Source organism: Rana temporaria, chromosome 2 (assembly GCF_905171775.1).
Source record: "Rana temporaria chromosome 2, aRanTem1.1, whole genome shotgun sequence".
NCBI lineage: Eukaryota > Metazoa > Chordata > Amphibia > Anura > Ranidae > Rana > Rana temporaria.
In genome coordinates this window covers 315,927,760-315,943,915 of record NC_053490.1, presented here as the reverse complement: position 1 = coordinate 315,943,915, position 16,156 = coordinate 315,927,760, and the positions used below count along the sequence as shown (strand labels likewise).

The 16,156-nt window shown below is 40.7% G+C and overlaps 1 protein-coding gene across 4 annotated transcripts in view; it reads right to left on the bottom strand.

The window, feature by feature from the left end:
- The window catches only part of TRIM33 (tripartite motif containing 33), a 207,033-nt gene that overhangs the window by 36,681 nt on the left and 154,196 nt on the right, over positions 1-16,156 (bottom strand). For 3 of the 4 annotated variants that reach the window (XM_040337442.1, XM_040337444.1, XM_040337443.1), the window contains exons 11-12: positions 10,044-10,247; positions 2,737-2,869 (exon numbers count right to left, since the gene is read on the bottom strand). In XM_040337442.1, coding sequence (XP_040193376.1) covers positions 2,737-2,869; positions 10,044-10,247 — 337 coding nt within the window. The remainder of the gene's footprint in view (positions 1-2,736; positions 2,870-10,043; positions 10,248-16,156) is intronic. The other variant, XM_040337445.1, reaches the window with a different exon arrangement.

Sequence of the window (16,156 nt, the reverse complement as noted above, 5' to 3'; positions counted from 1 at the left end):
CATGGCTACAGTCAGTAGATTCCAGTTGTGCCTGCCAACAATCATTACAATAGCCTTTGTGGTGACATTGGAAGATTACAATGATACTGTACTGCACTTCCAATTAAACTTTGCAGTGCCACAGTGAAGATTGGGTGCAATTCTGGGGGGTACTATGGCTGAATGAACAGGCACATTGTGTATCTTCAAGTCTGCCTGTAGTTCAGATCAGGAGTGCACTCCATAGGATAGCATTGATGGTCCTACAATAAGATCTTGGGACCCTATGACAGAAAGTTATGGGGGAAAAAAAAGTGCTTTCTGGTGAGACTAAAAGATAAAACTGCAGACATAATGCAAGAACATTTTAAAAAGGTGGCCCAAGGAGGCTTAACAAGGGGGGCAAACTCATGTTCATTTTAGAATTTGGATGTAGATCGACTAGATAAAACTATCTTTTCGAGCCCTTATACACAAGCCAATTATACACAGAAGCTTATTACGCACACATTTAGCAGCACAAAATACAGGAATTTTACTAAAAGGGGCAAAGATAAAAAGCCCTAACCAAGAACATATCAAAACACGCACTTAAAGCATTTACCGGTATATAAAGTTTTCTCAAATCATGCATTTGTTAGTACTTGATCAGTAAAGTCAGGAGAAGCCTAGGTTAACCTCTGGAGCTTTTTTTTTTCTCTGCACTGTTTGGGCCAGGTTTACTCCAAATCAGAAGTGGTTCCAGTGGGTGATGGTTAACATGTGAATTTTGACAGTTGTGGGGAAAATTTACTGAGGTACTGGTACTTTGATTTAATGTTCCGACAGGAGAACCGCACAATCCTATAAACCAGATTCTGGACTCCTTTACCTGGTGGAGCACGATACCTTCAGCCCCAGTTTCTCTGGTCGGCATGTTCTATTTCATGTGGGCAGCAGACTTTACTATTCCCTGAAAATTTGTGGTGACAACCGGTTTAGTAGGTTTAAAGGAGGCACTATTGCTGCCGCCGGCACACGTCTTTTGACCTCCAGTGGGATTTTGTTTCTTTCCCAATGTAGATTTTACATTGAACTACTGAGCAGCAACCACTATAGCCACGTTTGGCATGTGGTTGCACTGTGGCCCATTATCAATTGGTTAGCATGCGGAGATGTAATTGCTGCACTGTCAAGTGAAGCATCACGGCAATCTGAACTCACCCCTCTGACGGCGGTGTAAAATTTGGAGGCACGCTGTCAGGGGGGTGGTAAAAACGTGGACCAACTGCCTGTTTTTACTGCTCATTCTCCGCTATAGTGAACTAAGCCTTAGTGAGAGGGAGAGGAAGAGACTGTTCACACACCGGCCTTCAAGAATAAGTTAACCTTTGGGAAAAAAAATACATGCATTTTTATTTGCAGGTAAAAAAAGGTGTACTTATATTCCTGAGGCTACAGAGCATTTCATCTGCAATCGGCAGACTGCAGGTGCAATTTCAGGCTCTTGCAGAATCAGGATGGCTGTCTGCCTATACCTCTGATATGGGCAGGTAGTTACTTGGAGCAGAAAAATCTATGAATTACAAAACAGCTCATCTATGCCCTTGTAGCGCAATGAAACCTACAAACCATCAGCTGCCTTGGCTGATGGCACTTGCAGTCCATTTATTCACAGAAATCTGTGAACAAATGATGCATCTGTGTGGGAAGAGCCCAGCACGGCCATACTTTTCAAATTGTGAGCGGGGGTACATGCTGAACATGTTACACAATACAACCAAAATATAGGTGAAACATGTTCAGAAAGCTGAACTTGGCTTTTAATATTGTGATAATTGACTGTTAAATCAAGACAGTGTGTATATTGAATGCTTTGCGGAGACCAGATGAAGTTATCTTGTTGGATGCTTGGACATTCCAATCACACCATGAAAGAACTCCGATTGTACCAAGGCAAATGGAACTGATCGATAAGTGGCTAAAGAGTGAAATTTTGAATGGTCTGCCCTATTTGTGAGTAATGGGATAGCTGTGACTGTACCTGACTGCTGAGAAGAAATGCAATTACACATAGGCAGGCACTAGATCATGATCATCATTCTCTATCAGTACATTCAGTAACCAGGGATCGCTATCGCCCCTATTTATGATTAAGTAGAAGAACTGAAATCCCTAAAAAGAATAATGGGTAGAAGGAAAATATTCTACAATGCTTTGGAGAAGCAGTATTTTCTCATTACAAATACGGCTGTACTTTCTGCTTGGTAATATAGCACAAATATTCTGCCTTCCGTGTCTATTCTATCTCACATTTATTGATAAAGTCTATGCAATATGGTCCAATACACAGAAGGCAAATTTACAAATGTGTAGACATAACCATTAAATTATGGCACAATGTACCAATGTGTAAAAATCACATTAAAGGATTTTCAAGTAAAAAAAACAAAAAAAAACAAAGCCAATATTCAGTCATTTAAAAAATTCTTCCAATGAAAGACGAGATGTCTTCAATTAATGAAGACAGATAAATTAAACACGGCAAATTACTACCTTGGAAGTGTTTTGCATTGTCTGTAAATGGCAACAAAAAGTAATTTCTGTATTTCTACATTCTGTGTCACTATACAAGTTTCATATTCCAGGATGGGAAGAGGAGGACTAAGGTTTATGGCTGGTGCTATGAAGGAACAGTGTAATCACTGCCAGTGAACGAAAGGGGCAGTGCCAAGGTTTGCATTTTCAGTAAAAAATGAAAAGCGATAATAAATTTACCTGTTGAACCAGGCGACATTGCAGATGGTCCAGGTGAAGGGTTCATGGTGCTTGTTGGCTGTGGAAGTGGGTGTCCCATTGAAATGTACCTGCTTAATATATTGTCTAAATTATTTGATCCAGCATCTTCCAGCTACAAGAAAAGTAAAAACCAACATTAAAGAGGAACAGCAGTCTGCTCACATAATTTGTAATAAAAACATCTTTGCCATTGTGAAGCTTCCTTCCAACCGCTTTGCATATTTTATTTATATATATATATATATATATATATATATATTGTGATTCTGTACTTGCCAAATATGCTGCAGTCTGAGTCTGGCTGCAAACAAGGGCAGAAGATTTAATAGATGGAAAGTTGAAAAAATTACTGAAGTTCCACTTTAAGTATAATTATACTCCTAGGGCATGGATTAAACCCAAAACTCACTTGCATCAAACATTCTAAAAAACCCTGACAAACTAGGCAATATAGAATTATTTTTGCCAAGAGGTAGGAAGGACATCTGGAGGGGAAAAGAAAAGCACACTTGACAAAGGCCAGTAATGTCTGGGAATGGTGAGGTCAGCCATAGGCTCCTATGGCCCATCTGTTGGTGCTCCCTCCTCTCCCCTGCAGTGCCACTGGCTGAGACAGGGGAGGCACATCATGTGACCAAACCAGGCAAACAAATGTTTCTTACACAGGTTATTACCAACAGGTGTTAGAAGTAGAACCGAACATTTTTAGGAGTAGATAGGCTGGACAGGAGAGAGAAGTTTGTATGTATTTTTATGATAATTCTTAGAACATTTTTTCTTGCCATCATTGGGTCATTAGTTCAAAAGACCCTTAAAAAGTTCATCCAGAGCCACTATTTGAATGTAATCCCAGATGTATTAAACCGATTACAATACAGTATGTATGATTTTCCCAATTGAAAACCACATTCAGCGTTAATTTTTCCACATTGCTTTTTCAAACTTGTCCGAAACACAAACGCTTTCGACCATTAGAAAATCAAAACATTTAGAAAACAATTTTAAAGGAATGCTACTAGCGAATAGCCAGTTTAAAATCAAAACCATATAAGAAGTTTTACACACCAGCACTTGAATGAAGAGCAGCAAAATCAACAGTTAAGGTCCTAGCATAAATCTGACCACATATTACAGATTATCTTAACAGCTCCTCCAAGAGAGGGTCTGCCTGAATACAAATTAAATTGACAGTTCCAACAGAGCCTCACATGACATTCTAGGATATTAAATATAAATCTTATGGTGAACCAACTAATCTAATAAAACCATAATGAAAAACAAGAAACTCTGGATATCTGCTCCAGTATTTAGCCTACTGCCTATATGAACAACAAAAACCTGATACAGGATACACATTCGCTACCACCACCACCGGTAATCTGGTAAACTGGATACAATATGCATTAATACAGCCTATTTACAAAAGAATCACCATACTCGCTGAAAATGCTATTAAACATGTATACATTTACAAATATACTGCCAGAATTTGTTAATCTCCCACTGGGTTAGTTCAAATCAAATATGCCAAAAGAAAAAAATACTGCTAAAATCAGAAAAGTCACACCACAGATATGTTGATACACAGCATATTGCATCATGTATGTCACAGACTGAGCTTCAATGTATTTTTCTAAGTTTGCATCAATGGTCATAATGTTGAGAAAGAAAGGAACCAAAGCCCATAGATTGTCAAACATTATGAGCAGTCAGTATGCATGCATTTCTAATTAGCAATGAGAGAAAGCTATTCGTCACGGTTTGAAATAATTGCTGGTAAAGCATTCCTAAGAGTAGCTAATTTTTGTTAATTTCATCTTCTGAATTACCAGCTTTTTAAATCTAAAATGTGCATTAACTACTTAAAGACCCGCGTATTGTAAATGTACGTCCTCTTTTTAAACATGGATATCTCAGTAACGGCAGCAGCTGCTGCCACAACTGAGATATCCATGTTTTCAGCGGGCGGCCGTGTAAACGATAACGGCGAGATCGCCGTTATCGGTGGCGGGAGAGGGCCCCCCCCTCCCGCCGCTTTTCCGCGCCCTCCGCCGCTTACCGGAGCCGTCGGTAGCGGCGGAGGAGATCCGATGCTGCCGCCTGGAGAGCAAGGACTTGAGTGAGGGCAAGATGGCCCCCACCCGTCCTCATAGCTCTGCTGGGCGGAAGTGACGTCAAAACGTCAGTCCCGCCCAGCCTCTTAAAGAGACAATTTTTTTTTGTCATTTTTTTAAATGACAAATTTTCCTTTTTTTTTTTTGCATTTAAGCCTAAATATGAGATCTGAGGTCTTTTTGACCCCAGATCTCATTTAAGAGGACCTGTCATGCTTTTTTCTATTACAAGGGATGTTTACATTCCTTGTAATAGGAATAAAAGTGATCATTTTTTTTTTATATTTTTAGTGTAAAAAATAATAAAATCAATAAAATTAAATAAGAAAACAAAAAAAAATTTTTTTTAAAGCGCCCCGTCCTGACGAGCTCGCGCGCAGAAGCGAACGCATACGCGAGTAGCGCCCGCATATGAAAACGGTGTTCAAATCACACAAGTGAGGTATCGCCGCGATCGTTAGAGCGAGAGCAATAATTATAGCCCTAGAGCTACTCTGTAGCTCAAAAAATGCAACTTAGAGTTTTTTTAAACGTCGCCTATCTAGATTTTTAAGGGTAAAAGTTTGACGCCATGCCACGAGCGGGCGCAATTTTAAAGCGTGACATGTTGGGTATCATTTTACTCGGCGTAACATTATCTTTCACAATATATAAAAAAAGTGGGCCAAATTTATTGTTGTCTTATTTTTTAATTCAAAAAAGTGAATTTTTTCCAAAAAAAGTGCGCTTGCAAGACTGCTGCGCAAATACGGTGTGACAAAAAGTATTGCGATGACCGCCATTTTATTCTCTAGGGTGTTAGAAAAAAAATATATATAATGTTTGGTGGTTTTAAGTAATTTTCTAGCAGAAAAAACAGTTTTAGTCTTGCAAACACCAAATCTGAAAAACACCTAAGGTCTTTAAGTGGTTAAAAAAAGTGTACTACCGTGTTTCCCCGAAAGTACACCCTACCCCGAAAATAAGCCCTACCTGGATTATCGGGGTGGGCTGCAATATAAGCCCTACCCCGATAATAAGACCTAGTAAAATCGCCGTATTTTTTTTTTTAAATGCTGGCTAAAGGTCTCGGTTTGCTGCGGTATATGTAAAACAAACTTTGCACCCACCGCTGGCCCCCGCCGGAGGTCCTCTTCTCTCCCCCCCCCGGCTGATGCTGCTGCTTCCTCTTGTGCGCGCGCATCAGCCGGGGATCGCAGCTATTCTCTTCCCTCCCCTCCAGATGCCGTCTTCTGCGCATTTACGTCAGCGGCAATCTCGGCTCTTCTTTTTCCTCCTCTCGCTGACGTCTGCGCCCCCTCCCTTTTTACTGCACGGAGCGGGCTGACGCCACCAAAGCCAAACTCCTCTCTACCGTAATCACCTCAGATGTCAGTGCAGAAAAAAAAACAGGTACCACATACTTTTAACAGTATACCAATATAAAACTGAACCTCATACCACAATATGACACCAGTACCAGAAATAATGATCTAAAAAACAGAGACTCCTGACTTGATAAGGGGGGGGGGTTGGTCATCTGAGGGGAAGACAGAGGACATTTTCAGGTTTTAACAGAAAATAGAGAGGGATAAATGACACTGTTTATCATGCTTTAAAGGAACAGGTTTTTTATTAAAGCAACAACCAGCCAGACAGACTTGACCATACCGTAAATAAATAAGCCCTACCCTAAAAATAAGCCCTAGTGTGTTTTTTGTGACTAAAATTAATATAAGACCCGGTCTTATTTTCGGGGAAACACAGTATGTAGGATTTACAGTAGGTCCTTTAGTGAACTGCGTTGTGAAATTTAGTTATCTGGGGTTATGTGCATTACCAACTTAGGCACATATTTACTTGTTCTCCTTTAAAAAGAAAACTCCAGCCTTTTCACAGATCTTACACGAGAACCTGTCACAGCTCAGCTTATGCACAGATTGATCTTGAAAGTTAATCTTGGAAGGGTTTTAACCTTAAAAATCTTTAACCTTTACAACCACCAACCCCTGAGGCCTAAATTTGCCCTTAGAACAATTAGATAAAACTAAGCGGGGAAGCCAAAATTAAACTTGCAATTGGAAAGCCTACAGAATAATTCACTTAAAGTATAACTTTTTAACTTAATACAGGTGACGCTCATAAAATTAGCATGTTCAAATATCAATGCAACGCATACTAGCATATCATGCCATTAGACCTCAGTGGACCATTTTTGGGGATTTTTTTCGGTGGTTTACCATCTCTTTAATGGTTGTTAATTACAGATACAGCGGGTAAAATAAGTATTGAACATGTCCCCATTTTAGGTAAATATATTTCCAAAGATGCCATCAACATTAAAATTTTCACCACGTGTCCAACGACCCATGCAATCTATACATACAACGAAACCCAAAAAAATAATTTCAAAAATTAAGTTATGTGTAATAAAAAGAACGCAGGGAAAAAGTATTGAACATGCCAACTGAAATGTATTTAATACTTCATACAAAATCCTTTGTTGGCAATGATAGCTTCAAGATGCCTGTATGGATAAACTGGTCGCATGCATTGCTCGTGTGATTTTGACCCATTCTTCCACACAGTCTTTAAATTTTGAAGGTTTCGTGGGCCTCTTCTGTGAACTTTGATCTTTCGTTCTTTTCACAGATTTTCTATTGAATTCAAGTCAGGTGTCCTTGGCTTTGTGATCATCGTTTTGCTGAAAATGTCCACCCTCATTTTATCATCCTCTTAAATGGCAGATTTTTATCAATGTCTTGGTACATTTTTCTCATTATCTTCCCGATCATATGAAGTTTGCAAGAACAGTACGCTGAAAAACAGCCCTACACCATGATGTTCCCATCTCCAAACTTCACTGTTGGTATGGGGTTTTTGGCGTGATGGAAGTGCAATTTGACCTTCAAACACGTTGTGTATTATGGCATACAAACAGTTGAATTTTATTCTCATCCGACCACTGACCACTATTTCACAGATTGTCTAAATGCTGAGCTTTAACATACTTTTTCTTCAGCAAAGGAGTCTTGCATGGTGAGCGTGCATACATGCCATGGCGGTTTAGTGCATTACTTATTGTTTTCTTTTAAACAAGTGTACCTGCTAATTCCAGATCTTTCTGAAGCTCTCCACAATTGCTCCTTGGCTCTTGGACAACTCTAATTCCTTTCACTTCTGTGTCACAAATCTTGCAATGAACACCTGGTTGTGGCTGGTTTAGTGTGAACATTATGTACTTTCCACTTTCAGATTATCGCCCCAACAGTGCTCATGGGAACATTCAGAAGAAAGCGGCCTATGAATGGCTGGACACCACTCAGCCTGACACGGTTTTGTTCTGGGTGAGAGACAGGAAGTCTGTCTCACAGCCAGAACCCAGCAACTTTGTACTGTATGTAGCTGAAGTCACAGGCAGTACACATACAGTTCTTTGAGACACTGCATCACTTGGTGAAGAAAATAGTTTGGATCAGCTTGGTCCAAACTAGTTAAAGTTACAGAAAACAAGCTTTAATTTTCAGAAAACCACTAAATATCTACCCTTGAAGTTTTTAAGAATAGAAAAAGGTTCTATTGAAATACCAGTGTTTTCCAAAATAAAACATGATAATTCAAGAGTAGTATATATAATCCTAGAAATTTCACAACTGATATACTAAACATACAACTACACAAATATGAAAAAACAAACACACAAGCTGGATCAATAACCGTTTTTTTTAATACTTAACCTGTGAACAATCTAACAGCCACCAATACCATAGCATGGTGGTAAATCAACCGCGTTAGTGAAACCCTGTAGACACTTGTCACTTGATAAATGCCCACTAACCTTTTCTTAAAGTCTCTCCAGCCAAAAATAGCATACCCTACAGCAACACCTCCAACTAAAAATCAACCAAGAATTTACTGTCTAAAGCAGTGGTTCTCAATCTTCTAGTGCCGTGACCCTTTGATAAAATTTCCCAAGTTGTGGGGACCCCCAACAGTAAAATTATTTTCGAAGCGTGGGTTACCACTCAATGCAAGACAAGTAATTTGCGCTCCTAGCCTATGGACATTTAGCGCTTCCTGAGTCCCTTCCACGCGTACAATATTTAACATACTAAACTGTACCATAAGGGATTTTAACTATTTAAGTTACAAACATTAGTGTCAGACCCACTTCCTGATGACGCGTGTTGGAATGTGAAATGCATAGAAGCTAGGTCTGACAAGCATCCCTCTCTCTAGCCGTCTTGCTCTTATTCTCTCCTTTTCCTCTCCCTTTCATGTATTGTTTTTATTACTTCTTACTCCTTGGTGGGGATGGGATGAGTAGCAGTGCTGGTGGGGGCTTGGGATGAGTGGCAGTGCTGGTGGGGAGAATGGGATGAGTGGCAGTGCTGGGGGAGTTCTAATCAGCCAACTTAGGTGATCTTGATCAAGGTCATCTGCTGATCTGAGAACTGTAGAGGGGACTTTTAATGGCAACTATAATCACAGGTAGAGTTACTCACTGTGTCTCAAGCTTCACTTTGTCTCAGACTTTGTGGCGTTTTTGCAGCAGTGACACCTATGCCGAAATCAGGGGAGAGGGTCTCCTTCAGCCCCTCCCACTTCACATTCCTCACTAGTCAGCTGACCTCTAGTCTCTGCCCCCCAGCCATGCCGTGAACTGAATGGGCGGCCGCGGGCTCCTGGAACAGCCCAGCTTGGCGGCCGAGAAAAGGCTGGGAGAGCGATGTGGGCTTCGGGAACAGCCCAGGATTTGGTGACCCCTGGCAAATCATCATTCGAACCCCAGGTCTAAACCCACTTTAAGCATACATGCAAGAGAACACTTAACGTGAGCGTTGTTTTAAGTGTGCATGTGTGAGACACACTGCATTTACTCTCGCAAACTGTGTACCAATTTCATGGAAACTAGAAAATGGAACAATCTCTGAAAATGGTGATAAAAAGACAAAAAGTAGAAATAAAACGCAGATCAAGGACATAAGGGTCGAAAATAAAAGAAAAAAAAAGCAGAAAATGGTCAATTTGATTGTCACTAGAGTGCGTATATATATGTGTGGGGTGGGATTTCCCAATTTCTAGCTGTAATTTGTAGAACTATCTGGTTCATAAATGGCAAAGAATATAAAGTGATATGGACTTGGAGACAACTGATGACATGTAGATGATATTTTAAACAAGTGTACTGACCTGTATGGGTGGTATATCTGGTAAAGAGGGAAGATTCTCTGGATTTGTAACAGATGGAATTAATTCTATTGATGTAACAGATGGGCTGGTTGGGCCTCTATTTGCACTTGCCATGGATGCTGTAGTAGGGCTAGTTGGATTGATTGTATTATTATGGATCGAGACAACTGGAAATGGACCTGCATGCCCAGGGTTTGAATGTTGCTGGAGGAAAAGACCAAAAAAACAGTTATGGGAAAGGCTTGTGCATGTATCGGTATTACCAAATACACAAATCACGGCAATTAATGCATTATACTTGTATTCCTTTAAAGCATCCAACGAGATCAGAATATCATTTCTGTCAGGTTAACTTTTCTTAGTCTTCCTTTTCAATGCATATTTATTGTTATAGTCTTAGTTATAAATTGGAAAAATATTTGGAATAAATCAGTTACAACAGTTAACTACTACAGTGCCTCAACAAGTAGTAAAATCCAGGCAATGTTTGGGATAGATCAAATATTTTTTTTGTGACATTGAAATGACTGCAAGCGAATGTGGATAAACCTTCAAATATTGTGCCAAACGATTTCAGGTAGTTTGTCCTGTTTAACCACCTTAATTACAGGGCACTTTCCTGCCCAAGCCATTTTTCAGCGCTGTCACACTGTACCCAAATGACATTTTTTCCCCACAAATAGAGCTTTCTCTTGGTGGCATTTAATAAGCTCTGCGGTTTTTATTTATTGCACTATAAACAAAAGGAGGGACAAGTTGAGAAAAAAAAATATAAAAAAAATATATATATATATATATATATATATATATATATATATATATATATATATATATATATATATATATATATATATATATATATATATATATATATATATATATAAAAAATATATAAAAAATATATATATATATATATATAAAAAATATATATATATAATTTTTTTTTTTTTACTTTTTGCTATAATATCCAATTCCCCCCCCCCCCCCCCCCCCCCCCTCATGCTGGGCCAATATGTATTCTACATATTTTTGGTTAAAAAAAAAAAGAAAAAAACGCAATAAGGGTATATTGATTGGTTTGCGCAAAAGTTATAGCGGCTACAAAATAAGGAATAGATTTATAGCATATTTTTTTTTTTTTTTTTTAAATGGTAATGGTGGAGATCTGCGATTTTTATCATGACTGCGATATTGCGGGGGATACATCGGACACTTGACATTTTTGGGACCATTCACATTTATACAGCGATCCGTGCTATAAAAATGCATCGATTGCTGTATAAATATGACTGGCAGGGAAGGGGTTAACACTAGGGGGCGAACCTCACTGTGGGGGAAGGGATTGACTGGGGGAGGTGACCGGTGTTCCTGTGACACACCATCGGTCTCCTCTCCCTGACAGGATGGGGATCTGTGTGTTTACACACACAGATCCACGGTCCTGCTCAGTTACTGGGCGGCCGGGCACGTGCATCGGATTCCCAGTGACGCGGCACGTGTGTGCCCCCTAGGGGTTCGGGAAGGCGCAACGTCCTACGACGTCTTCCCAGAACGAGCGGCCCATCGTCCTGCCGTCATATCATGGTGGTCTAGTGGTTAAAGGTCTACCCGCAAAAGCATGATTTTCAACCATCTTAACCAACACAACAAGCGAACAATCTGTTGAGCTACAAAATAATCCAAAAATAATTTTGGACTTACCTCATTATGGAACACAGTAAAAAGGAACACATAGTCATACACCATGGGTCATAGGCACGTACCTTAAGGGGATTGAACACTGACAAGCTTTGGAGGACATGACCCCCGTGACACTTCCCCCATAACCCTACCCTATTCCACCAATCCTCAGTTTTATAGCAAGCAATGCTGAAAAAAACAAAGCGCTGGGGGGAGCTCAAATATGGAATTTAAATTATACAGGACAAAAAAAGTATTCATACATCATAGAATGTTTTGAAGCATACATCGAGGTGAACATCAAATACAACAAGGCAAGCAGAACTGTGCCACATGCACACAAAAGAAAAAACAAAAACACACCACAACTCAAAGATGGTCAGAGTGCCGATGGAAAAACCTTGATGCCAAAAACTGCATTCGGAGAAGAGTGGACATCCACCTGGTAGAACTGAAAAGGGTATGAATAACTAGGTGGCATTCTTACAGTTGGGCAAGAGGCCTGGTGCCTCTTGCTAGCTCCAAAGAAAAACAGGGAAGCCGTTATTCTAATTAAAAAGCAGTAGTTTTTAGGTACATACTAATGGCTGACTACACCAAGGCAATGTAGAAAGAATTCCTTTGGATGCTTATGAGCAGGGCACAAGGAAGGCATGACAATGTCCTCATTGAGATGGAACACTGAAACCACCTTTAAAAGAAATTAGTGTGCATAAAACCTTGCTGTTGTAAAGTATGAGGAAAAGTTCTTTACAAGAATGGGAGGCCAGCAGAGAGCAATGTCTGACAGATGTGAATGCTACAAAAAATGGAGGCATTTAAGGTTGGATAATGGTACCAAAAAACCTACTTTGCCAGCAAGAATTTCCAAGGGAATAACCCAGAGGGGTTCAAAGGGTATTTTCTGCAGGGCAGAGAGAACATGTTTAAAGTCCCAGGAAAGCACAGGGTGCTGCAAGGGTGGCCTAATGCAAGAAATGCCTTGAATAAAGGTTTTCACAAGGGAGTGAAGCTAGAGGTCTTGAAAAAGAATGCACAAGGCCGATACCTACCGCTTAGGGTGACAAGAGCTAGATTTTGGTCAAAACCCGATTGTAGAAAGACCAAAATGCAGGATATTTTACGGAGAGTAATATCTGGAACTGGATTGTGCTCACCAGGTAAAGAAAGACTTTCAGGTACAATAACAGATCTTCTTGGAAGTGGCTTTTGCTTTCAGTAGGCTAGAAATTACCATATTTATCTGGGTATTGCGCACACCCCCGACCTAGAAGGGAAATTTTAGAGAGAAAAAAATACTTGGTGTCTTGCCCGGTGTCCATCTGTGGCCTCGGTGGTGTCCTACCGCGCTGTCTCAGTCGAATCCCCGTGCTGAGTTTGAACTGCGCCGCCGACATATACCGAGCGCAGTACACTCGCACGTTCGGCCACGCTCAGCTTCTCACGCATAAAGGCTAGGAGGCATCACAGAGCGTGACCGCGAGCAAAGCCGAGCCTGGCCGAATGTACCCGAGTGTACTGCGCTCAGTATATGTCGGCGGCGCAGTTCAAACTCAGCGCGGCAAGCGGGTATCGGCGTATATCGCGCTCCCACGATTTTGCCCTGATTAAGGGCAAAAAAGTGCGCGGTATATGCCAATACGGTACACTCTGGAATTCCTCTATTCTTGATAATTTGGGTTTCAACAGCCATGCCGTTAAAGACAGGGACTGAAGCATGGTGGAAGAGAAAACCTTGAGATAGCAAATCATCTGCTAGACGTCCAAATAAATCGTTGTACCAGGTTCTTCTGGACCAGTTTGGTGCAAGTAGAATTACAATTTACCTCTCTTGCTCTATTCTGTAGAGCGGATGTGGCAGAATTCGCTGTGGAGGGAAGGCAAAAATTAGTCTGAACTGAGACCTGTGGATAATAAGAGCATCCAAGGCCACATCTAGAGGATCCCTGGTACTGGCAACAAATTGAGATAGCTTGTTTTATTTTGGAGGCTAGGATGTCTACATTCAAAGTTCCTCATCTTTGGCATATCAAACTGCACATATCTGGATGAAGAGACCATTCCCCATGGTCTAAGCAGTTGCAGCTAAGGCAACCCACCTGCCAGTTGCCCACTCATAGGATGTGGACAGCAGAAATCACTGGATAGCGAGTCTGTCTATGCGAGAATCTGATTTGCTTTGTTCAAGGCAGCCAGGCTCCTTGTGCCCCCTTGATATAAGTTGTTGTGGTGGCATTGTCTGAATGTATAAATATTGAGTATCCCTTTAGAAGAGTCGGGTGCTAGAGGAACAACCTGAGGCACAATCCTTGTGCCCCCTTGATACAAGTTGTTCTGGTGGCATTGTCTGAATGTATAAATATTGAGTATCCCTTTAGAAGTAGAGTCGGGTGCTAGAGGGACAACCTGACTGCTCTGAAGGCTGGAGAGCAGATTTCTTGAAATTAATCACCTAGCCAAAGGCCTGGAGCATCTGAACTGCCTTTTGGACATATGCTGAGAGTTGCAAGGGAGACACCTTTGGGCAATGGTAGTCAAGATGGATTGTCCCTTGAATGCCCTGAGCAGAGTATAGCAAGCACAGGTGCCAAGATCTTTATGCACACTCTGGTGTCAGAAGATGGATCAAAGGGCAATGCAACAAACTGGAAGTGGCAATGAAAAGTGCAGAAAGCGATGAGGTGGGTAAATGGGAACATGTGGCTGCATCTTGGCTGTTCAGATGCCATGAATTCCCCTTGTTCCAGAGAGTCAATTGCTAACCTTGCGGATTACATGTCAAATTTTGAAATTTGTTGAGGGATTTTAATTCAAGACAGAACCAATACCCAGTTAGGTTTTGGTACCATAAACAGGTTTGAATGAAATCCATTGAACTAGTGGTGGTACTGTTACAACTCCCTGGGTTAAGTGGTGATTTAGGGTATTCTGCAAATCTGACTATGAAAGAAGAAAGCAGTGAGCTGGTTGAGTTTTGAACTCTTACATTATACTCTTTTGAAACCACCAATTGAACCCATAAGGTCTGGGACATCTGTGTTCCAGAAGAAAGCAAACAGACATCCCCCACTTTTTGAAGCCAGGGCACCGCTTCAATGTGAGCAGATCTTTAAAGTGGTCTTGGTGGTCTTTCTTTCTTTCCAACTCTGTGCCCACTTGGGTTTTGAAGTTGAAGCCTGATTAATGTGAAGGGGTTCTGTGTTTAGATGAGCTAGGGGCTCTTAAGGGTGGATTTTGGACCGTCTCATGAGGAAATAAAACCTTCCCACCTGTGACCTTTTTGAAGAGTTGGTCATGTGCCTCATCAATTGACATCTTCCTTTGAAGGGCATACGTTTTTAGGCGCCTTTTACCACCAGCTTATGTTTTTCAAGTCATTCGACAAAAGATTCTGCACATATGAATGTAGATTTTAGACATTCAGGACATTTGTCTCAACATGTTCCAGGGCATCTACACAAAAAAATTAAGCACAGGTGGTGACTGTTGTTATTTTCCCTGTAACAGCATAATCCTGAAAAACATTGTCATTTATTGTCCTCGTCTATTTGGCTGCAGTTTGACAGCAAAATAGCAGCGAGAGCAGCTTGCAGAGCTGGGCCTGCCAGGTTAAGGAGAACTTAAGAGCGTCTCAAATTTTCCATCAGCAGAATATTTGAAAGAAAGAACATCTTTAACCACTTCCTTACTGGGCACTTAAACCCCCTTCCTGCCCAGAGGACTTTTTGATATTCGGCACTGCGTCGCTTTAACTGACAATTGCGCGGTCGTGCGACGTGGCTCCCAAACAAAATTGACGTCCTTTTTTCCCCACAAATAGAGCTTTCTTTTGGTGGTATTTGATCACCTCTGCGGTTTTTATTTTTTGCGCTATAAACAAAAATAGAGCGACAATTTTGAAAAAAAAATTAAAAAAATTTAATTGTTGCTGTAATAAATGGCTCAATTTTTAAAAAAAAAACTTTTATCCTCAGTCTAGGCAGATACGTATTCTACATATTTTTAGTAAAAAAAAAAAAAAAAAATCGCAATAAGCGACTGGTTTGCGCAAAAGTTATAGCGCCTACAAAATAAGGGACAGAATTATATTATTTTTTTTTTACTAGTAATGGCGGCGATCTGCGATTTTTATTGCGACTGCGACATTATGGCGGACACATCGGACACATTTTTGGCGCCATTTACATTTATACTGCAATCAGTGCTATAAATATGCACTAATGACTGTATAAATGTGACTGGCAGGGAAGGGGGTTAACACTAGGGGGTGAGGAAGGGGTTAAATGTATTCCCTATATAGTGTTCTAACTGTGGGGGAAGGGGGGTGACTGGGGGGGGTGAGCGATCTGTGTCTCTATGTACAAGAGACACAGATCCATCTCCTCTCTCCCCTGACAGCACCGCTGTCTGCGAGAGCCGGGAATGAGAGATGA